The sequence below is a fragment of the Malaclemys terrapin genome, chromosome 2, assembly GCF_027887155.1.
Source record: "Malaclemys terrapin pileata isolate rMalTer1 chromosome 2, rMalTer1.hap1, whole genome shotgun sequence".
In the NCBI taxonomy this organism is placed as follows: domain Eukaryota; kingdom Metazoa; phylum Chordata; order Testudines; family Emydidae; genus Malaclemys; species Malaclemys terrapin.
The window spans coordinates 127,722,380-127,745,483 of record NC_071506.1 but is presented as its reverse complement, the minus strand read 5'-3'; the positions used below and the strand labels follow the sequence as shown (position 1 = coordinate 127,745,483).

General features: G+C 46.1%; 2 protein-coding genes across 2 annotated transcripts; one reads left to right on the top strand and one right to left on the bottom strand.

Moving 5' to 3' along the window:
- Positions 1–1,215: 1,215 nt before the first annotated feature.
- HTRA4 (HtrA serine peptidase 4) lies at positions 1,216–18,463 on the top strand. The gene is made up of 9 exons (XM_054017292.1): positions 1,216–1,806; positions 4,110–4,209; positions 5,197–5,401; positions 7,410–7,604; positions 8,524–8,556; positions 10,370–10,484; positions 13,897–13,954; positions 15,244–15,339; positions 17,350–18,463. Exons 1-9 carry the CDS (start codon positions 1,365–1,367, stop codon positions 17,513–17,515), a joined length of 1,410 nt encoding a protein of 469 aa, XP_053873267.1. The 5' UTR covers positions 1,216–1,364; the 3' UTR covers positions 17,516–18,463.
- Positions 18,464–19,742: 1,279 nt separating this feature from the next.
- Positions 19,743–22,480, bottom strand: TM2D2 (TM2 domain containing 2). Its single transcript, XM_054017295.1, has 4 exons — positions 22,202–22,480; positions 21,581–21,668; positions 20,577–20,692; positions 19,743–20,191 (listed from the first exon to the last, which is right to left on the bottom strand). The coding sequence occupies exons 1-4, from the start codon at positions 22,432–22,434 to the stop codon at positions 19,978–19,980; spliced, it is 651 nt and encodes a 216-aa protein (XP_053873270.1). The 5' UTR covers positions 22,435–22,480; the 3' UTR covers positions 19,743–19,977.
- Positions 22,481–23,104: the final 624 nt, after the last annotated feature.

The window sequence follows — 23,104 nt, the reverse complement described above, 5'->3', positions numbered from 1 at the left end:
TGGGGCCAAAAGGGATAATGCCATCCTTTGGATGTATAAACAGGGGAAGCTGGAGTAGGAATACTACTGTGACTGCTAGTGAAATCCTGGCTCTAGACTGTTGCTCACCATTCAAGAAGGATGTTGATTTCAGACCAGAGCCACTGACTTGAGTCACTGTGAGCTGAGTAAATCACTTGGCTCTCTCCAGCCTTGAATAAAAACTGGGAACGATGCTGCAAAATCTCAGGCTCAATTGGTTTTGCAGCATCGTTCCCAGTTTTTATTCAAGGCAGGAGAGAGCCAAGTGATGTACCCAACTCCCACTGACTCAAGTCAGGGGTTCTGCAGGAATGAGACTGTGGGATCCTATGATCAAATCACATATCACAGCCTCTGTGGAACTTACTGACACAATGTAGTAGTGCAGTGGACAATAAAGTCCTATTTCCACTCACAAGGGGGTTACAGCCCACAACTGTCTCCAGTACCTCTCCATTCATAGACTTTCAGCCAGAGGTCTCAAAGCATTTTACAAACGTTCCTCACTGAGGTAACAACCCCTGGGTGAGGTCAGTGCTGGGTCATTGCCCTCCGGGCACCGACAGGCCTGGAACACAGGACTCCTGCGCTGACCTTGCATGGACCATCACTAGCTTAGGCCATGTCTATGCTACATCCACTGCAGTTATTACAGCACTTGTGTGTGTGTGTGCATGCTTGGCTCCTCCTGTGAGCAGCATAGGATCTCACCAGGAGTGTGTGTCTCAATAGTACTGTCAGTGTGTGACCTGGCAGGCTGGCTCCTGAAAGCCAGTAACAGGCCATGTAAGTAATACTAACTACATCCACCCTGACTCCACCCCGCTGGGGCAGCTGGGGTTACTAAATGGGCACAGGGGTGGGAGCCAAATGTCAGTGAGGACACTGATAGCCCCAGCTAGGGCTAACCTGTAGCGTGGCCCAGGCCTTAGCTCCAGGCTCACCTGGCTGCGCTCAGCACAGAGCCGCTCCCGGAGGCAGGAGCCTGTAAGGCCCAGTAGGGGACGGGGAACCCCTGCCAGGAGCGCTGGAATCATTTCTAGGTGGGTGCTGAGACCGAGCTGTAAACCAGCACCCCTCCTGTCAGCGCCTCTGCCCGCAAGGCTGCTCTGCCGCGAGTTATTGGCCAAGAGGCAGCGCTCGCCCGGGCCCGGCTGCGCTGGGGAAGGTGCCCCTGGCCGGGCTGGCTGCAGGAGCCACCCGCTGTGCTTGGCAGGGGCCGGGCCCACGGCTCCTCCCCGACGGGAGTCGGTGAGGCCAGGGGCAGCCCTTAAAGGGAGCCGGGCCGCGCCGGACGGCGGGACAGCCTTGGAGCAGCCTGCCCCTGGTGTATCCCCGCAGCCATGGGGCCGCCCCTGTGCGGGCTCCGCTGGCTCCTGCTGCTGCTGGCCGCCCCCCTGGGGGAGCCGCGGCCGCCCCCGGCCGTGCCCTGCCCAACGGTATGTGAGCCGGCGCGCTGCCCCCCGCGGGACCCCCAGCCCTGCCTGGCCGCCGGGGGGCTGCTCCAGCCCGACCGCTGCGGCTGCTGCTGGATCTGCGCGCCCGGGGAGGGGCGGCCCTGCGCCGCGGGCGGACTCTGCGCCCACGGGCTGCGCTGCCAGCGCCCCGCCGCCCGCTCGGCCCGGGGCGGCACCTGCATCTGCGCCGATTCCCCCCTGCCCGTGTGCGGCAGCGACGGCCGCACCTACCGCAGCCTGTGCCAGCTGCGGGCCGAGAACCGGCGGGCGCGGCTGCAGGACGCGCCCCCGGCCATCCCCGTGCAGACAGGCGGCTGCGGGGAGCCAGGTAAGGGACCCGCTGACCCCCGCAACTCTCCCTGCGCCCCACAGATACCTGTCCCCCAGCCCTCGGGAGGGGAGCCGGGCACAGGAGCGGCTGTGGGGAGTTGGGTCAGGTCAGGGACACGCCAAGTCCGACCCAAACAATCGGCGTCCTCCTCCCCGACCCAGCCTGTTCCCTTACCAGCTAACCTGCCCCTACCAACCCCACCTATCCGAGCAGCCAGCCAGCCCGTCCTACCAAACACAGCATCCTTCTGCCCAGCCCCTTCTCCCGCTCAGTCTCTCCTCTCCTTGCTCTCTATTGCCACCTGACTCTCTTCTCATCCCTTCTCCTGCACTCAGTGTCTGCTAGGTTCCGTCTCCCTCCCTTCTTCCCACTTTCTCTGTTTTGTTCCCTTCTAGTCTCTTACTTCTCCCCTGTGAGATCAGGTTTATTTTTCATTTCCCTTTGCTCCTGTTTCCTGGGCGAGGCAGGGATCATGCCGCTACTTTTGGAATGAATGAATGCAGTTTCACAGAGGGTGTGTAAATGCTATTTCTCCCTAAGGTTCTAATTGGTCAAGTCCAGAGTGAAGGATCCAACCAGGTGCAGGACCAGAGGCCTGAGTCTATCAGCACAGGTTTTTGAGCTCAGCAGCAGGGTTACCCAGAGTTCTTTTTCAGGACTAGTCTACATTTGGATACTGAGGGTACATCTACACTACAGCGGGGAGTCGATTTAAGATACGCAAATTCAGCTACGTGAATAGCGTAGCTGAATTCGACATATTGCAGCCAACTTACCCCGTTGTGAGGACGGCGGCAAAATCGACTTCTGCCGCTTTTTGTCGGCGGCGCTTACTACCACCTCTGCTGGTGGAGTTAGAGCGCCGATTCGGGGATCGATTGTCGCGTCCCAACGGGACGCGATAAATCGATCCCCGAGAGGTCGATTTCTACCCGCCGATTCAGGCGGGTAGTATAGACCAGACCTTAATGAAACAGCTATTCTGGAATAAGTGTGTCCAAAATGGGGACTTATATTGACATCATTGTTCCGTAATTGCTATTTCAGTAAAGTTCCAAGGGTAAACACCTTTAGATTTAACGGTATCAAGGACTGCCTATTTAATCTGTAAATACCAGCTTTGGAGAGTTAAAAGCCTAACAGGATGGTGCTGATTAAACTAGTGAGATGGAAAACAGTTTTTTGCCTCTATGGCAATGAGTTCTTGCATGGCAAATAAGGAAAGCCAAGTTTAAGCAAATTCTTTGGGGTCTAGTCTCAGTATACTTGTTTTGCTCTACTTCTCCCTGAAGATTAAGACACTGTATAGGAGGAATCCAGATGGTATCTCCCAGAGCCTGAAGGTGGGCCAGTTCAACTAAACAGTTACAGTCTTATACTTCAACAGTGCATTGAATGGAATCTAGTCAGTAGGATCCCTCTTGCTTCTTGACACCCTTCACTGCCAGCCATGACTTAATATTAAAATAAACATAGTGGAAGTGAGTAACTGAATGCTGTATTCTCCATATATGATCCATCTAATAACACAGGATCCTTCCACCCACTGCCCGAGGGGAAGGTGAAAAATCTCTAGGGTCTTTGCCAGCATTCCCTTGAGAGGGAAAATACCATCCAGAGCTCAAACATAATGATCAGTACAACCACATGCCTGGAAAAAACACACCCTTGGCATGTTATCCTATCTATGCTACAACTTCTGCTTATGTCCAAGGAATTGTCTACCTGATTTATTTTCTGCTATTCACAATATTTCAACATTTAACAAGATCAATCCTACGTAAAAAACACAAAGTAGATATTCCTTAAGAAGGTGCAGAGAACTGGTCACTGACTAAGCAGATGGAGCAGTGATGTGTACAGCTCAGGTATCTGTTCTAGCACAAAAGGGTCCACGGGGAACAATCAGATAAACACACTGGTCAGTGGCTGGGAATAAAGGGCTAACAAGCTGCAGAATAATATTGAAAGGTGAGGCAAGTGGGTGGTCTTGGTGATTAGATGGTTCCCAAAAGCCTTTGTGTGAGAGATACAACCTGGAAACTTGTTGTTGTTGAATATTAAAATTGTGATTGTGCCCAAAGCCCCTGTCAAGATCTAGACCCATTTTGCTAGGTAAATGAAGATAAAGTCTCTCTCAAAAAAGAGCTTGCAGTCTGATTTGTAGTTCTGTTTGAAAGTGAGCAGATGGTGATTTATATGGTGAGAGTTTGAGAAGCAAGTCAGTGGTTGCTCATTACCATAATGATCGCCATGTGTAGTGGAAAATGATAAACAGGAATTAAAACCTTTGCCCCTAGGCTCCTTCCATCCTGACAGCCTGAGGTACAAGTTTAATTTTATTGCTGATGTTGTGGAGAAGATTGCTCCAGCTGTTGTCCATCTTGAGCTCTTTCGCAGGTAAGGATGCCAAATTAAGGCTGTTGGTTTTAAACTGTTTCATAATGAATTTGCTGGTAGAGGTGGTTGGGAGCACTTTTTGCAAACATCTGTGAACTATGGTATAGAAGCAGCAAAGCAGACTCTCATTCATGAACATTTGAATAAATAGACCACTGTGTGGAGGAAGAAATCCATAAAATTATCTTCCTCTGGATGTGCCATAGATTGGCACAGGGAACTCCCATCAGGATTAATTATAGTTAGGCATGTAAACACCATTTAAATGGAGAGGGGGATAGACTGCCCTGGGCTGTTGCTGTGGATAGTAAAACAATCCTATAGAAATGTCACTAGAGAGGCTTAAAATGCGAGATCAGAAAGCCTGACACTTGTAAATAATGCCATTTTGTTTACTATTTGATTAAAAGGGACACTCCTGTCAAATCTGGCCCAAAAGTTAGGTTTTGTATAAACAAGCATTTGTGAAACCTAAACAAATATAAATGTTTTTACGACTTTAAGAAAAACAAACAAACAAAGATTCCCCTGCAGCATCTCCAGTCCAACTATTGCAGCCCTGGGCCACAGCATGAGAACCAGAAAGTAAAATTGATAAGAAATGGACTTTTAAAAAGTGTTGCCGATTAGTTTCATTGACCAAGCTGAGGGTGATGGAAAAACTATAAAGAAATACACAATATTTTAAAACTTTCCATTTTAGTAATCTAATGTAGTTGTAGTGATATAGAATTTTTGCTCCCCCAGGGTCCTGGTTGAACAAGGGCCATTCATGTTGGCAACCTGTGCTCTAGCTTTTAAGATATTCCCAGTACTGTTCCTTCTTTTTTAAAAAAAAAAAAAAAAAAGGTGGGGGGAGGGGGATTTAGGATGAAGCATAACATTATGGTACTATTGTGAGGCTTATATCAGAAAGCACTCCTCTTCAGCGTGCATCTTGGTACGAACTCAGACTTACAGCAACAACATAACTCATTCATTGCACAGGGTGTCCTACTCAAGCCAAGAAGTTCTTGTGTCCAGTGGCTCCGGATTCATAGTGTCAGAGGAAGGACTGATTGTCACTAATGCTCATGTCCTCACCAATAAGCAAAGAATCCGAGTGGAGCTCAAGAGCGGGGAGCAGTACGAAGCTAAAATCAAAGATGTCGACCACAAGTTGGACATAGCCCTGATCAAAATATATCCTGATGTGAGTATGACTGAGCTCTCTGGGGAGGACCATCAGTTAGGGAAGCAGAAAATAAACTGAGGGTTAAACTTAAAGCTGGTGCATTTGTGTGTTTGGTAGGTAGTGGTCTTTCCTCCATAAGACTTAGTGGGGCAGGCTGCTGATAGTGGTATCTGGGAAAGCATGGTTATAACCTTTCTGGGCACAGGGTTTAGGAGCTGCCCCACCGCAGAGAGGTTGGTCTTACCTAGTTCAAGTACATGCCCTATATCTCTGTTTACAAGCGGCTCTCATTTAGTAGCTGCAGGAAGATGCTGTTGATTTTTTTTTCCAAATAACTTTTAGTTACACTAATAAAAGAACTAGTTCTACTCCAAATAGGTATTTAAAAAAACAAACAACAAAACACTCCAAACCTTCCACCTTCTTGGAGTAAACTTTCATTTTGCTGCCCAGTTTGTATCTCTGTACGAAGTGTGTGTCTATAAGGGATTCTGTGTCTCTCTGTGGCAGGGCGGGCTCCAGGCACCAGCGTTCCAAGCAAGTGCTTGGGGTGGCAATCTGCAAGGGGCGGCAGTCCATGTGTTTTTGCCCCCAAGCAGCACGCTGAATTGCTGCTGCGGATGGCCGGGGCAGTCCGTGCGCTGTTAGGGCAGCACGTGCGTTTCCATGGCGGCGGCAATCCGGCAGCAGGAAATGTGAGTGCTGCCCTAACGGCGCATGGACTGCCCCGACCATCCGCCGCAGCAATTCGGCGCGCTGCTTGGGGCGGCAAAAACAGTAAAGCTGGCCCTGCTCTGTGGGAATTAGTTGGGGGTATTCTGTTTGTTCTTTACTTAAAAGGAAAAAAAAATAGAAACCATCTTATTTGCAAAGCCATGGGCGTGGGGTGGAAGTAACTAAACATAATGGAAGATTCAGCTTCCAAAGGGGGGATGTAAATCTACCCAAAGAAATTGTCCATGGTATTTTCATAGGAGAACTGTTTTTGGAGCTGTATTTAAAAACTCCTGAACCCTAATGGTTGGCTGGTGTGAGTCAATAAAAGACCATATTGTGACATTGATTGTTTTAAGCTGAACTCCCCCATTGAATTGAAAGGAGAGTCAGTATATGTCCACAGCATGTCCCACTGAAATACTGGTAAAGTGAAGAAGAGAGGTGATGTAGGCAGTGCAATGATTTACAGCCATCCCATTAATGACGGCAGCAGGGCAGAGGTTCTTTCCAAACTGTGAAAGGCAGAGAATGGCTAATATTTCTGGCATGGCCGTGGGAGGCAGTACACAGCTCTTACTAGGTATTTTAAATACTGAAGAGTGTTTGAGTGTCAGATGCCATGAAGAACATTATTCCATCATATGACAAGCCAAGCCAGAGTGTGATCAAGCGGGGAATCTGTCACTCTCACCTAGGGAGCACTAGGAAATTCTTTCAAAGACTTCCCGCTAGGTGAAGTATGTGAGGTGGGGCTTCATGGAGGAAGTGCTGTGATGAAATGGAACAATGCGATTGGACCCATTGAGGGTCAAATTTTTTCTGGAAATTGTCCACAGAATGTCTTTTTACCCATCAAAACCTATGTTTGTACTCACAAGTTGAGTAGACCTGCCTCTGATCCATGCTGTCCTATACGTGCGCGTGCTATGAGTATTTCCATGTTGTTAGTGAGAAGGCTAGTCTGCCAGAAGCAATTATCCCTTAGATAACATGCCCTAAAGGATTCAAAATATGTGCTGATCTGAATGAACCCTGCCGTATGAAGACATCTTCATGTCCGCATTCCTGACCGGTGGCCTGGAATCAGGCAGGGTAAGTGCCACTGAAAATCAGCTCGTGTGCCGCACGTTGCCTACCCCTGGATTAAACCTAGGAATCCTGAACTTCAGAGTGTTTAATAACACTTGAGTATCTGCTCTGCTGCCTACAGAATAACGCCTTCTCCTGGAGCCTGTGGGCTTCTGTACTAGTCTAAGGAATCAGTGTCTAGCAGTATGTGACCAGTTTGATTGTTCTGCCTCCTCCCCAGACTGCCCTCTCTGTACTACTGCTGGGCAGATCCTCTGACCTCCGTCCTGGGGAGTTTGTGGTGGCGCTGGGCAGTCCCTTCTCCTTACAAAACACTGTAACAACAGGAATCATCAGCAGCACTCAAAGAGGCAGCAAGGAGCTTGGCCTGAAGGACTCTGACATGGCGTACATTCAGACAGATGCCATCATCAATGTAAGTGCCAAGTCTAGAGACTTCCCCTTCAGGGATGAGGACCTTAGGCATGTCCACAGCAGCGGAGAGTTCTTCAGTTAGATTTAACTGGGGTTCCTGTGTTCCTTAGAGAATGATGCCCAAAGAGTTCCCAAACTTTTCATTGTATGAACTACACTGTAATTAACAGAGATGGTCTCATGGATGCCTCTCCCGTTTGCATTCACTTCACATCCATGAGCTAACCACAACAATGGCTTATGGAGGAAAGTAACATTAGGGAAGTGTTTAGCATGGCTTTCGCTTCCCTGACTGCAATTAAGTGGCTGGAAATAAAGAGAGTCCAGGCCACACAACTGCTGTAATATACAGACTCCATTATCACCATAAATGTGTCTTGGAGCTATATTCTGTGCTTCTCATTGGGGGATGGCTCATGAGTGACTGACATGAAGAATGGGAGTTAGATGCAACCGTATCTGTGCAGCAAATTTGACCAAAGCCCTCCCATAGCCTGTTAGTTCTGTGAGATCTTTTCATCAGTAAAGAGATGCTACCTGCACAATGACCTTGCTAAAGGGTCTGATGCTTTCAGGACTCATTCACCTGTTGATAAGGGGTTACGCTTCCTGGCAAGGATGCCCAGAAGGGCCTTTGGCCTGACTAGTCCTGTGTGCAGGTACAAAGGGGGAGTTCTTTTTTTGCAAGAAGGGAAAGCTTGTGTTCGTATGCCTTGCAGTTCCTAAACTATTCTGCCCCCTTTCACATTGGGGTATTTTCTCACTGATGTCTAGAACTCTCCTTAATAACCCCCCAGCAAATTATGGGTTTCAGGATTATTTCAATACAAAAGTACCTTCCTCAGACGCCAGCAAATTTTGTCAGGGAGGGGTGGTCTTAATGTGACTGTAAAGTCCTCTCCAATTGTATTCTCTTGCAGTATGGAAATTCAGGTGGGCCCTTGGTGAACTTGGTAAGTTTCCCTCTTCGCTGCCAATATTTGCCTATTTCTAAAGTTCCTCTCAATTTCCTATTAATTTATTGACAAGCATCCTGTGTGGGCTTTTACTTTTTTTACTGTAGCTGCTAATAGAATAAAGTTATTTAAATGATGGCATCATTATGTGAAGTTAAGCCCAATGTCTTTAACCCTGTGAAGGCTGAATTCTCTTTTCACTTCCAATTAGACCTGGTATCATATTTTTTTTATGGAAAGTTTGGACCAAAAAAAAACCCTATTCATTTTCATCAAAACGTTCCACAGAAATTTCTGAATGTTAACTGAAAAATTGGAAACCAAAAGATTTTGACTGAAATCTTTGTGGAAAGATTTTTTTCCCACAGAAAATAGACTCTTCTGTGGAAAACCTTTTGTTTCCTTGAAAACCCAAGTTTGTGTTGGAAAAACAGTTTCAACAGAAAACTTTTCACCAGCCCTACTACAGTTTCCTAAATCAGGGATCGTTCCATTGAATCCAGTGGGATTACGTGGCAGGCGAGAAGAGAATCTGGTTTTATCTCCCATCCCCACCCACACATTCTAATTTAAATTCCCCTTAGATTCTACATTTATTTAACGTTGTGTTTTGCAATCTAATACACATGATGGTTCTATTTCACCCTGGAGTTAAGTGAACAGAACTGAGCTATTGCTATTCGAAATATTGGGAAAGCCCTTGTCTTAATCTGGGAATGCTTTTGAGAATGTAGCTACCCATCACAAACATTATTATATCCCGGGGAGACTCTCTGCATCTAAACTCAAGGAGCACCTGTGAGAACAGATGGGCAGAAGAGTGTGAGAAAGCAGAATCTGTCACTAGTCACACTACAGAGTGGACACTGTACAATAAGGCTCAGACATGCTAAAGAGTCAGCACCCAGAAGTGACCACTGTGACAACTATGGCCAGGTGCTAAGCTGTTTAGAAAATCTGGCCCTGAATGTACTTAATACACAGACGACAAACTGCACCCTCTGAACCATGGTAGCCTTTGTAACTAACACAACCTGAAAACTTTCCACATCAAATACCGTCACTTTCTTGGTGTGTACAAGCAACGACAGAATGCTGTTGTGGCTACTCCACGTGTTCAGTCCTGCCAGGTGCTGAGCACTTACAGCTCCCATTAACTGAGTAGAACTTGTCTGTCACTCTGCAGGATGAGATCCTGGGTGCTAATAAGACAGAAAGAATGGCTCCCTTTAATGGCAGGGCAAAGACATGGAAAGGATTAGCACTGCAGTGCATTCTTACTGCAGGCACATGGTTGCATCAAACACTTTGCTGGGAAGCTGGATTCTGGTTATACCATTCTGAACCTACTAATACCATGGTTTCCACTTACCCTAATGATCTGTACTCAGACCCCCCAAAGCCCAGTGTTTAGGTGTTCTGGGGTCCTCGGATCTGATTCTCTCCTCACTTTATTTTCAAGTTGGAGTCTTTATAATTCTAAATTTGTATTCACTAATTGGAATTAAATGGTGGGGGGAAATAGTTAGTTACTCTTCCCTTGTACTATAGCACTTGTTTGTTTGTAGTGTTAACAAATGCAGCCATGTGGATAGCTTTACTTGGTCCCTTTACATGTCCCTATGGTCATATGACCAACTAATTTTCCAATGCCAGTCTGCCAGCACTGAGTCAGTTTTGCTGTGAAAGTGCTTGCCACCCCAATAACACGATACATTGTTGGCTCTTGCAAACCTTGCACCAAAAGTGTCCCAGAAAGCAGTGTTGTATAAGCCAGGCCTCGTTACTCTTGCTACGTTCTCTGTAACAGGACGGTGAAGTTGTAGGGATAAATACGCTGAAGGTAACGGCTGGCATCTCCTTTGCAATCCCCTCTGACCGAATCCGTCAGTTCCTAGAAGAATCTCACGACCGGCAGATGAAAGGTAGGAGTGTTGTGTTCAGCAGATGATGAGACCTTTTGTGATGCTGTCTAATCTCTTATCCACGCTTATACTCCTCTGACCCAGATGTGGGCATGGAGGGAGGTATGGCTGTGTGACAGTTACAATGAATGGCTTAATGTACTGTAAACTGAGAAGGTCTCTCCCATGTGCTGCGCACAGACTAAAATACCATTTTAGTACTGAGTAACTGAGACCACCGACCAAGGAAATAACCCACTTCCTTCCCTGACGAACCAAGGGACGCACCCCACCCATGTACTCATTCACTACCCGATACTGACTTGGACTCCTTATACATTCCATGGGTGGTGTACCCAAGCCCACTTATCCACTGACACTTGAAAAACTCTTGCACCCCAATCTGGATCTATGCTGGTTATGTGATATATATGTATCTCTTCACCCTTGCAACTGACACCTGTAATCCCTCATAACCCAAGCCTGACCCGAGATGTACAGTACCTTCCCTCTTAACTTGTGTACATTTAATCTGAAACATTCACTTTAATACATTTTTTAAATCTGTAAATTAGTTGTCATCTCCAACATTGGTACTAGTCATAATGAGAGAACGATCTCTTCCCAGTGTGCCAATTAATTCAGATTAACTAACCTTTGTGTGAAAGTAACTGGAATGTGGCTTGGTTAGATGGACATGAAATTTCTCCGTAGCATATTACGAGGGCAAACCCATATCATGTGGTAAGATGTTAAGAATGCAGCCCTCGTGGGGACTTAGCGCACCCAGGAAACATACATTTGGCTGCAACATGCTATGTTAGAACAAGAGTTTCAAGCTGTCCCAGACAGGTAGTTATGCCATCAGCATTGTGTTGATGGAGCTGCAGCTGGGGTGCACTCACAGGCATTGTGGTTTCTTATTGGTACCCAAATTCCCTTGGGAATGGAGACTTTGGAATAAATGCGCTCGGGTCACTGTTCACAAACCTTCTAACTTCTATTCAGAGTCTAAACTGCATGGGGTGGAGTGACAGGCCGGCTTAACTGTAAGGATAGCATGCTGTGCTGCCACTGGTGGAGCTGAGCTCCCAGCTCAGCTTGACAATTGACACAACGTATTGAGGGCTGTTTGGGTACCTCCCTTCTAAGCAGCCTGGGAGCACTGTATAGACAACAGGTTGTGCCCTACGGGTGGAGGCAGGGAGGGAACACCTCTCTTCAGTCTGTATTCAGCATTGGGAATGGTAATGAGGAGCCAGCTGCATTAGGGGAATGAAGGAGGGGGCTAAGTGAGGACTCTCTGGAGAGATTGGTGTACGGGACATCTGTGGAAAATGGGAATAAAGTCAAAATTGCAACCCCCGACTGCCTGTTGGATACACTCTGTGCTGCAGTGAGATATGATGCTCTCTTAGTGGCTGGTGCTTAACCGGGCCCTCATTCTAGATGTAGGCACCTTTTGCATGCTGTATTCTGCAGGTTCCTCACAAACATGTTAGTTTAGAGTCACCCGACCAAGCCACTCCCTCCACTTATGCTCTGTGTCTCTCTGGCCTTGGCTACACTTGCAGATGTACAGCACTGTGAGTTAAACCTGACTTCGTGCAGCTGAGTAGGGAAAGCGCTGCAGTCTGTCCACACTGACAGCTGCCCAGCGCACTGTCGTGGCCACATTTGCGGCAATTGCAGTGCTATTGGGAGCGGTGCATTATGGGCAGCTATCCCACAGAGCACCTTTTCCCATTCTGGCGCCGTGGCTTGTGGGAAGGGGGCATGGCTGCGGGGGATTCTGGGTCCTGTCCCAATGCCCCGTGATGCATCGCTTCGCATCCCAGAAATCCCTTTGTTTCCGTCCACCTTTGGCACCATCTTTCAACGGTTTCTGTGCAGCGCGATCTGTCTGCGGGAAATGGAGTCCGAACAGCTGAGGCTCCAGGGATTCCGGGGTGTCTCCATCCGGCCCACCACCATCACTCCCGTTTTCCTCCCTCCACCCCACCCCTTCACACTGGCTCTGAAGTGTCCATGGTGGTGCTTGGAGTGGAGGTGGGGTTAACTCCAAGTATCACATTCAGCTCTTTGTAGAATCGGCAGGTTGCGAAGGGAGCACCCGAGCGGCCGTTTGCGTCACGGGCTTTGTGGTAGGCACTCCGTAGCTCCTTCACTTTAATCCTGCGCTGCAGGGCATCCCGGTCATGGCCCTTTTCCATCATGTCCTTTGATACCTTCCCGAAGGTATCGTAATTCCTACGGCTGGAGCGCAGCTGGAACTGTACAGCTTCCTCCGCCCCAAACATTGAGGTCCAGCAACTCGCCATTGCCCCATGCTGGGGCTCGCTTGGCGCATGGAGGCATGGTCACCTGGAAAGATTCGTTGATAGCACTCCACGCCACGCCGGGCTGAGCAAACAGGAAGGGGATTTTTAAAATTCCCAGGGAATGTAAAGGGTCGGTCACATGGTTGGTTACCTGAGGCCAGGGCAGTAGAGTTTGAACTGATGACCAGAGTGGCTAGAACAGGCATTGTGGGATACTGCTGAATAATTCTGGAGGCCATTCACAGCGCATTGGGCGGCCACACTGGCGCCGCAGTGCTGCAGTGGCAGCGCTGCACTCGCTATTCCTCTCAGAGAGGTGGAGTACATGCAGCGCTGCAACAACGGAGATTCAGCACTGCAAATGCCTTGCCAGTGTGGACGGGGAGTGAGTTACAGCGCTGGGGGCGGCTTTACAGCGCTGTAACTCGCAAGTGTAGCCAAGGCCTCTGCCCCATTCTCAAGGACCTTCCATCTCATTTAACATGTGAGGAGCATCCTCACTTGCTGGTGCTAGGACTTATATTTTATTAGCTCACTGACTGATTTGTATGAATAAAGAGAGAGACAGAGAGACAGCTGGAACTGCCAGAGACCTCCTTTCATCAGTCCAGCCACAGGTGGCCAGTGATGGGCTTCACAGAGACTTGTAAAGAGATGTCAGAATCCCACTCCCCGTCCCTATAAGCAGCCTCTACTACTGTGCATCTCCTGTGACCTACACAAATGTGCATGGCCAGTCACAGCCCTGTTCCCGAGGCCCCCGTCAGGGTGAGGTTTGCTGTTGAAGGCTCTGATCCAAAGCCCATTGAAGTCCGTGGAAGACCATAGCTGTTCTGCATTCTACTGACTTTACTGGGCCCATAGTTCCATCTTCTGATGTAAACATTGTAGCAAGCTTAAACTATACCATAAATGTGGATTTTCTTTTCAACATTATCATTGTAAATGTTACTCTCACAATGACCCAATAGAATTTAAAATTGGAGCTGTTTTGTCAGCACCTAAAACCCACTTTTCCCCCTTGGACATTCTAAGCAAATGCCTGATGTTTCTGGAGGTACAGTTTTGCTGTGTCTTATTTGATTTCATGAATGTTGACTCTGTCCTTCTAGGGACGATTCGACCCAAGAAGAAATACATGGGATTCCGAATGCTTCCCCTCACTTTTAAGTAAGCTTTGTTTTCTGCACTCGTCACCACTTTCATGCAGTCTCACACATTGTCTATCATTTGAAGTGGGGGTGTGTGATTCCCAGCTCGAGGAGATGTACCCACACTAGCTTTGATTGAGCTAACACGATAAAAATAGAATGTAGCTGTGGTGGCACAAGCAGCCGGATGGGTTAACTGCCCTCAGTCTGTGCCTAGTATCTTGGACAGCTACATTCTAGGGGCGGCTAGTGCCTCCCACTGCTCACGCCACCATAGCTAGACCCTATTTTAGTGTGCTAGCTCAATCAGAACTAGTGCAGGTGTGTCATCCCACCATCTCCCCTCCCCCATCTCAAAGACATACCCTCACTGTAAGAACAGAGAGATCAAGACAGTCTCTAGCAGATAGTCAAGAAGTAGTTCAGCCATAACTCTCTTCCTGGGAGCTGTAGAGATTCTGGTGCATTTACAGAACTTCCACTAAAAGGGCTGGTCCACACTAACCCCCCACTTTGAACTAAGATACACAACTTCAGCTACGTTATTCACTATCTTAGTTCGAACTTACCGCGGGTCCACACGCGGCAGGCAGGCTCCCCCGTCGACTCCGCGTACTCCTCTCAAAGAGCAGGAGTACCAGTGTCAACGGGGAGCACTTCCAGGCCATGGTCTAGATTGGAGCCTCTGAGTTCTACAGTGGTGGTAATAATAACGGCGATTATGCGGGTGACTAGGGGATCCAGAGGAATACCAAGGGTCCTAGAGAACTTAAAAATGTCAGCAGGCAATAGTAGCATGATATTCAGGTTAGAAAATTGCAAACATGCCTCTGAGGGGAATGTGGCACCAAATAATAAGTTTCATGGTTACTATTTTTAAAGTTGTTTTAATAATATGTCTGAAAGGGGTTAAAAAAGCTGCTTCAAGCATAAGAATCCAGTTGTTAGTGTGAATGTTTGTATTTAGGACTTTGCATTGAGACTCGCTCACAGTGAGCCATAGCATCAATTAATTATGCTTTCAAAAAACATCCCTGAATGTTGACAGCCTTGCTGCAAGATGAATTTTTCAAGTGTCTGCATTTCTGGATAAACAGGAATATTTGTGCATTTATAGCTGTGCCAGTTTAAAATCTGTTGGGTCTTCTAGACCCAATACCAAGATGGAATAATACTGATCCATTTCTGAATTGGCAATATTAAAAGACACTGTTTTTCCTAGGCCTCGTGCAAATTAATGGATTAGGCAGTAATGGGCTGATTAGTATTTCACATGAAGAGTTTTACCATCATGATTTCCTTTCTCAGTCTCATCCGTGAACTGAAAATCTATGATAAAGATTTCCCGGACCTGAACTCTGGAGTCTATGTTTTTGAAGTGATTCAAGGAACTGCTGCTGCAAGGTAAGAACCTAAAGATGAAGGCTACACCATCTGCCTCTTCATGGGCATTGCAGGGGCCTCTCAAATGCTCCTATTGCAGTGTTCATGTACGAGCTCTATACAACCTTCTTTAATGCTATGATTTCTGAATGGAGGCTGAGATTTTGCTCACTCCGAGTCCACACCGGGATGGCTTTCTGTGAGTGGCCATTACAAGTACAAGATCAGTTCAAGTCGGAATCCATTTCCGCCCACCCCCCATTCTAAAAATATATAATTTTCAAATCTGAAAGACCAAATGATTTTGGTGTGTTTGGGATGAAAGGGCCTATTGTGCTTTCTGTACTTGGGCAAAATTCTGGCTGTTGTCAATGGGAGACTTGCTTTGTGCCTTATATCAGGACAGATTTATCAAGCGTGTTAGTTTTTTGTATTTTTGCTAGAAATACTGAGACTTGTGTAACATCCTGTGAAGATGATCACTTATTGTGTTCTTGAGTAGAAAAGGATTGACTTTTTATATAGTTTAACTCTTTATAACTTTTTTTCATCCTTATAACACTCCAGGGTGGTGCTCACTAGCAGTAAGTCATAAAACAAACATGTTAGAGCTTTAATTATGAAATATATGTACACAATGACTACAGAATGCTGCCAGTGTTCAGGGCACTGCTGAGACCAGAATGATATTAATTAATAGATTCTAAGGCCAGATGGGACTATTATGATAATCTAGTCTGATTTCCTGTATAACCCAGGCCAGGGAACTTCCCCAAAATAATTCCTAGAGCAGGTAATTTAGAAAAACTTCCAGTCTTGATTTAAAAGTTGCCAGTGATGGAAGAACTACCATGACCTTTTGTAAACTGTTCCAATGGTTAATTACTCTCACTGTTCATGCCTTATTTCCAGTCTTAAGTGTCTAGATGTCAAGACTAGTAGATTCTGTTGTACTTTAAACCAGAAATGGAGAATGTCTTCCAAAGCTTAAGTTCAAGAGGAATTGCTAAGGGAGTGCTGAATCTGTCACACGCAAACTGATACCATTACGCTATGGGGAGAAAAACCACATGAATGCTACTGCTTTCCTCTTTGGGTGTGTCTACATTGCAATTGACAGGTGTGATTACAACGTGTGTAGGCACATCTGTGTTAGCTTTGATCTAGAATACAAGTAACAATAGCAGTATAGCTGCCCAGCATCGACTAGCCTGAGAACAACCCTGCCCAGGACTCCGGATATGTATTGAGCAGCTAGTACTTAGTACCACAATGCAGTTCTCTGTTGTTTCAAGTCCTGCTGGTTACACTGAATAGTTATCAACTAACAGCTCTTTGCATGCTTTGTTTCTATGTAGTAGGGCCTTTTCTGAGAGTTATATTGCATCGTAACTAGCAGCTTGTGGCTAGCCCAGTGACTCTAATAAACCCATCCCCAATGTGTATGCTAAAAAGATAGGTGATCACTCTCGGAAATATGCTGTAGTTCTGAGGCAATAACACTGACTGACATTTGGATACAGATGGTTAGAAGCTGGGGTGTGATCCATGCAAGCCTGTGAATGCTGCATGCACTCTAGAATGAAGAACTTTTGGAGTCACTGAGATAAGCGTGGGCAATCAGTACAAGCAAGAAACAGCACATAGCAGATTCTCCTTGCATGGAGAGTTGTTTCTATTACAGTCGTCATCTTCTCCCTCTTCTCTTGTATGCAGAAGTCAACAACTGTGTTAGTTTAATAGTAATACTGTTTGTGTGTAGTTCTAATAACTAGATTATCTGAATTAATTTACAGTGCCTACCTCTAGAGTAGTGGACTGACTTAAGTTGCCCTTGTTGAATTTTAAAGTCCTTAATGATGTAGGCCCTAGCTGTATTCAAGACCTATTTTGAGGCATATCTGTACACAGACAGCACTGGCCTTTTACATAGATTTCAGCACTGTGACTTAGGCAGGAGTTCTGACTGGGTTCTGAAGCTTACTCCCTGCTTTATCATCTGATTCAAAGTCTCTGGTTTCTTTGTTGCAGCTCTGGCATGAGAGATGGTGATGTGATTATCAGCATTAATGGAAAAACAGTCACCTCTACAGAGGATGTAAATGAAGCTGTTAAAAACAATGATGTTCTTTCAATTGTGGTTCGTCGAGGAAATGAAGATGTGATCTTGAATATAATTCCAGATGAAATTGATTAAAGGCTGACTTCCATCAGAAATAGTTTCATTAAACAAAGTCAGACCTGCACTATGTGTCTTAAGATAAAGCTTATGCTGTACGCAGTTTTTTCTAGTATAATGCAGGGAAAAATTTTTCACAAGTAGTCCAGAAAGCAATATTTAGACACAGTTAAGATTTTTTTAAGTGAATTCTAAGATACACAGTGGAAAATAACATCAGTTTGATTTATTTTACTTCAAACGCATTTGAAAGTGACTATTGAAGTATCTGTGTTTTTTTCCCCCCCTTTCCATATTTAAAGGAATTTAAAGCTAGCCAAAAAATACTGGTTGTAGTCCACATTGTGGACTAAGCTACTTCTATTGTCTAAACTTGAAATACTATTGAAGTTAGATGCAGATCTCCTATTACTGAGAATTTGAGGCCTAGTCAAATTCTGATTGAAGTCAAAGGGACTTGAATTCATTTTGGCGCTTTTGCTGAAAGTTAGCTATCATTTGTTCTTTATTTGCTTTTCTGTAACATTTTGTGGATATAAAAAACTGACTTTGGAAAAATAGCACTTTCCAGTAGATAAGTTTTCCACATGTATAGTGGAAACAGCTAAACTCTTAGCTACCGATACTTGTTTCTAAAGCTTTAAGAGTGAGCAGAGATTTTTAGGTGCTTTAATTTTTGGGTGCTCGAACAGCCTGATTTTCAGAAAGTGCTGGGCACACTCTCCCTGGAAATCAGGCCCCTTCACTATCAACCAAAAACAGAGGTAGCCTAGAGTTACTAATCACTCTTGGAAATTATGACCATGCTCACTTGATAAAGTATTAAGAAAAAATGTTTGACTCCAAAGGTGTGAATGGAAGATTAAAAATACCAGCTACTTAGCAGTGCGAGTTCATAATGGTGGACTAGTGTAAAAATCAGATACTAAATGCCCAGATTCCATTTACATATATTCTTTAATGCTGCCTTGTGTCTCCCTTGCTTGTTTTTGTGTTCTTAGTTTCTGCTGTGATCCTTCTTCTACCACCCCTGCCTTACAGTTACTCCTCCACCAGTTGTACCCTCCTCCCCAGTCCTCCTCAAAATTACACTTGTGGTATATTTGTGTATTACACTGCTATGAACCTTTAACATACTACATGCTTTTAACTAAGTATACAAGTTGCTAGAGCTACTGCCTCTTAGAGCAGAGCTACAACTGGGAAGATATGTTCTTCTCCACGTGTGCTATCTTACAAATATCCTGAACCGACACCTGGACTTGGCCATAAGCTGTACTGTCCCTCGTGTATTTCTCCCTTTCCCCTCCAATCCTGGAAAATGAGTGGAATTGTACAGCTGTCTTCAGAGCACACACACTTGCCTAGAAAACCTGCTGCAGCTTCCCCTAGAAATAAATACCAAAACTTCCTGTTACCAGTGCAGTTGGTGATTCTGACCCTAGCCAAAATTTACAAATCAGTGCTTGTGTTTATGCAGTGGATTTCTATAACTTATTTTACAGTTGATCTACCTTTCCTTCACCCTGTTTAGCACAGAAGTCAAAAGCACAGCAAATTCATTCACATACACCAATGACCTAAATTTCTCCCTCTAATTCCAAGAGCTTTAATAGTTAATTTCAGTCTAACTACACACACACAAAAGCCTCCTTAGCTATTTTTACCCTACAGCTAATGAAACTTAAACTATGGCAAGTGGAGCTTTGCATAGAAGGTTGAACAGACTGACTCCTACACCTACTACAGCAACTAAGATAGTGCAGCAGCACCTGTTTTTCCATACACTTTTTATTTTAAGACATTTGCTTGACTTTCTGTGCTTGTAGGTTCTGCTCCTTTTACAAAGGCAAGAAGGTTCACCTCTCTAAAGTATTCTTGTACAATGCCATGTATAAGACCTAGGAACCAATGTTGAATAAGTTAAAGTTGTGCTGCTTAAAGCTTCTCCCATTTCTACATATCACTGAGTTAAGTAAATAGCTCATAAGCTTAATTGTTGATCACTTCCACAGCACACTGATATTTGTCATTAAGGAAAATTTCATCACGTGTACTTCTATAATTCAATAAACCTCTGAAAAATCCACTGCACTGGGAACAGCTACACTTTACAGTGGAGAGGCTAAAAATAGCACTTTAGCACATGCTATTGTGAAACATTAGCATGGAAGTGAACATCCAAAGAAAGGTACAATACTTAACTGCCATGTCAAATCTGTTATTCTGGAGAATAGGAAGAATATACAGTGAGTAGTTTATTTGTAAATGAAATCTGAGGTATGTACAAAGAAGTTAGGCATAGCATTGTTCTGCAACTGCATTTACTATGCAAATCCAGAATATATTTATACCAAAAAAAAAAAAAATGCAGAAAAGCAGGCTGTTCTGACTCTGCAGAACAAATGTATCCAGTCATACAGGGACAGATGCCACATAACTTCTCCTGCTGTCAATTCTCAAATAGTATTTTTTTCTGTTCAGTAAGTCGTGCACCAGTTGCTGCCATCACTAGGCATCAACCCTCCAGTAATAAGGAGAATAAGATCAACAAACCACCAGATACCAAGTCCTCCAAGAGTTAGTAGTTTTCCCACTGCTGTCCCTGTATGGCCCAGACAGAATCGATCCACTCCAAAACAACCCAGGAAGAAGGAGTAGAGTAAAGTGGTTATAAAGTAGTGGCCCGTGTACCTACAATAAATGAAGAATGAATAAATTAAAACCTCAAATACAGTTTCATTTGAGGAAGAAAAACACCCTTTCATAAACTTGAGCCTTTGCTGTGTCAACCTCCTCAATTTTTACAGAGTAGCTCCCTCTAATGGACTTTGGGGAATTTACATATTATAACCCTTAGGAAAATATGGGCCAATGAACAATGCAATCCAATAAAACACAAAGGAGTTCCCACGGTATCCTGAGGCAGGGAGCAAATCCATTAGACAGAGGAAGGATAAAAATACATACAAAGTTACAACAACCCAGCCAATAGTTAGAGCAGCAAGTTACAATGACGTCTTAGCTACCAACCCAATCTTTTAAAATGTAATATATTTCTGGAGGAAATAAATCTTACTTTATACATGGTTTATTCCCTCGTAGAAAAGTCCGAGGCTCTGCACACTCAATACCATCTAGTGCTTTGCACTGCACTGGAGTGTGGTCTACGTCACTATAGGCTTGGCCACCAAACTGTCAGAGGGGAAACAAATTACAGACACAATTGAGAAATTATTTACCTGGGGGAGGAGGGAGGGAGGAAAAGGCCAGTTAAAAGGATATTTTCTTATCACAAAGTAAAAGGGGAGAGGGCCCTCAGTACTAAGTGTTTAATACTTATTGTTGGTTCAGTAAATGCCTGCAGTCTTGTTCAGTCACTATGTTATTTTTGGTCCTCAATGATGTTTATAACTCCTCCGAGTTTAGAATGATCTGCAAGTTTCATTAACATACACTCTATGCTTCTCCTCGCACCCTATCATGTCACTATGAAATCTATGTCAGTGGATAAAGATTTAACTGTGCCCTAGTGGCACATAGTCCACAATATATCACCTTGTACATCAGCTAACTGAAAAACCTCAAGTGCTTCAATCCTGTTGCTTTTCCCATTGGAAGCAGAGCAGATTACTGTGGAGGGATGAGAAAGAAAATAGTAGTTTTCACCCTCACAAAACTGCTTGTGGGATAGAAAAGTGGACCCTGCACTTTTACCTCTTCCCTAAGAAGTCTACGATCAGGAAGAGCAAATGCCTTGGAAACCTTTTCCTTTCACTTCCTGAATACTGCTTCTGCCAGGAGAGGGGAACTTCCACAATCCATAAACGTCTATGGGTGAGGGAGAAGCACATCCCCAAATCTCCTGGCTGCAGAGCTACAGCAGAAAGCTCTTGTGGAGGTATTCTATTCCCTTATGCTGGAATAGCACTCTTGGTTGCAATTATTACAAACCACCCTCTTCTTCTAAGGAGAAGTTCCATTCAGGTTAAGGCTCCAGGGATATCCAAGACACCCTCCCCCCCCCCACCCAGTGTGTGAATACCCTTTGAGAAGTTACAAAAGCATCTTTTTTCAGCCCACCTTAACACATCCGTAACCTAATTCTCGCTGTGCAGTAATATTTCCGACATGGTCTACTGGATCCTCACATTCAATGAACTCCTCTGGCCTGTAAATGATCAAAACCCATCATGTTCACACAGTTAAATGTGGGGGGGGGGGGGGGTTGGGGGGGAGAGAGAGAGAATAAGTTAACTCAAAAAGGAAAACATCATGTTGAGGTCCCCTATCTTCCCCTTCACACGCACCATCATGAGCCCTGTCACCCATTCTTGCATGTGCTCCATTTCTTGTTATCATCCCCTCTATCCCAGCCCATCACCTGTCTTCCCTGCATACATCCCACTTTGTCATCCCTTTCTGAATGCCTCTTTCTGCTGACTACTATGCAGGGGTCTCTTTGCTCAATATAAACCTGTTCTCAGCACAAGACCAGCTCCTCGCATTGCCCTTTCCCCTGTGCCCCAGCTCCCTGCCTTAGCATCACGTCACTCCCCAGACCTCTCCTTAGCCCACATTGTTCTTCCTCCACGCCCCCATACCTCTCCTCCTCCGCCCCCCTCATCACTCCCGCTCCCCACCTTGTTCCTCCCCTTCTGTGCCCACTCCGCCCTCAGCAGCCCCCTGCCCTCTCCCACTCACAGGTAGGTGCAGAGCACAAGTGGCGCCTGCGGGTCCCCATAGTCACAGGCGGGGGCCGGGCTGCCCGCGGGCTGGTCGGTCTCGGCCTCCCCACGGTCCTCGCTCTCCGCCCCGGTCGCGTTGTGCTGGTGGCTCCGGGACACGCCCTGCAGCAGCAGCAGGTTCCCCAGCAGCAGCGCTGCTTGCCCGCACAGCAGCACGTAACTCACCGGCCACCCGACCCCCGGCACCATCGTGCCCGCCCTGCCCGCCTCCCCGGCGCCCCCACCCGGCCTGCCCTGCTAGGAAACACCGCCAAAAACCACGCTGGTTAGGCCGCACCGGAGAGAACGCAACCTATCTCCTCCCGACCAATGGGAGTGCTGAATGTTTTCGAGGAGGCGGGACCTCGGGACGAATAGCCCACTCCACCAATAGATCCGCACATTATCGGCCAATCAGCGACAGGGAAGGAGCAAGCTGGGTTGGCTGGCAGAGAGGGGCGGTACTACTGCACGCAGTAACAAGATTGGTTACGCCGCTGGCCCTGGCGACCAATGGGTGAAGAGGGGGCGGGGAAAGGCCACAAGCTCAGGGTAGAGTGGTGTGGTTATTGTCTTGGGGTGTGTCTACACTGTACAGTGAGCCAGGTTTCAGCCCCAACCTCCTTCCATCTACACACAAAGCAAAGCAGCTTGCCTTGCTGAGGTGTTCAGAGCCCGAGTCCTGCTGTGACTTGGGGCTATCAGTGGGTCCTTGGTATCTCTTCTAGGCTGGTGCATACGATGTTCAAGTACAAAGTCATAGATGTTAAGGCCAGAAAACCATTGTGATCATCTAGTCTCCCGTTTCTCAAATGCAGCCACGGGGGTTTTCCTGCGGCCATGGCCATTTCCTGGGCTGGAAGGGAGGAGCATCAGCTGC

Coding starts and splice junctions, on each gene's coding strand:
- HTRA4 (XM_054017292.1), top strand. CDS start 1,365: ATGGGGCCGCCCCTGTGCGGGCTCCGCTGGCTCCTGCTGCTGCTGGCC. Junction 4,210..5,196: donor CATCTTGAGCTCTTTCGCAG/GTAAGGATGCCA, acceptor TTCATTGCACAG/GGTGTCCTACTCAAGCCAAG. Junction 15,340..17,349: donor CAAGGAACTGCTGCTGCAAG/GTAAGAACCTAA, acceptor TCTTTGTTGCAG/CTCTGGCATGAGAGATGGTG.
- TM2D2 (XM_054017295.1), bottom strand. CDS start 22,434: ATGGTGCCGGGGGTCGGGTGGCCGGTGAGTTACGTGCTGCTGTGCGGG. Junction 21,669..22,201: donor CTTGTGCTCTGCACCTACCT/GTGAGTGGGAGA, acceptor GATCATTTACAG/GCCAGAGGAGTTCATTGAAT. Junction 20,693..21,580: donor TAGGTTACGGATGTGTTAAG/GTGGGCTGAAAA, acceptor CCCCTCTGACAG/TTTGGTGGCCAAGCCTATAG.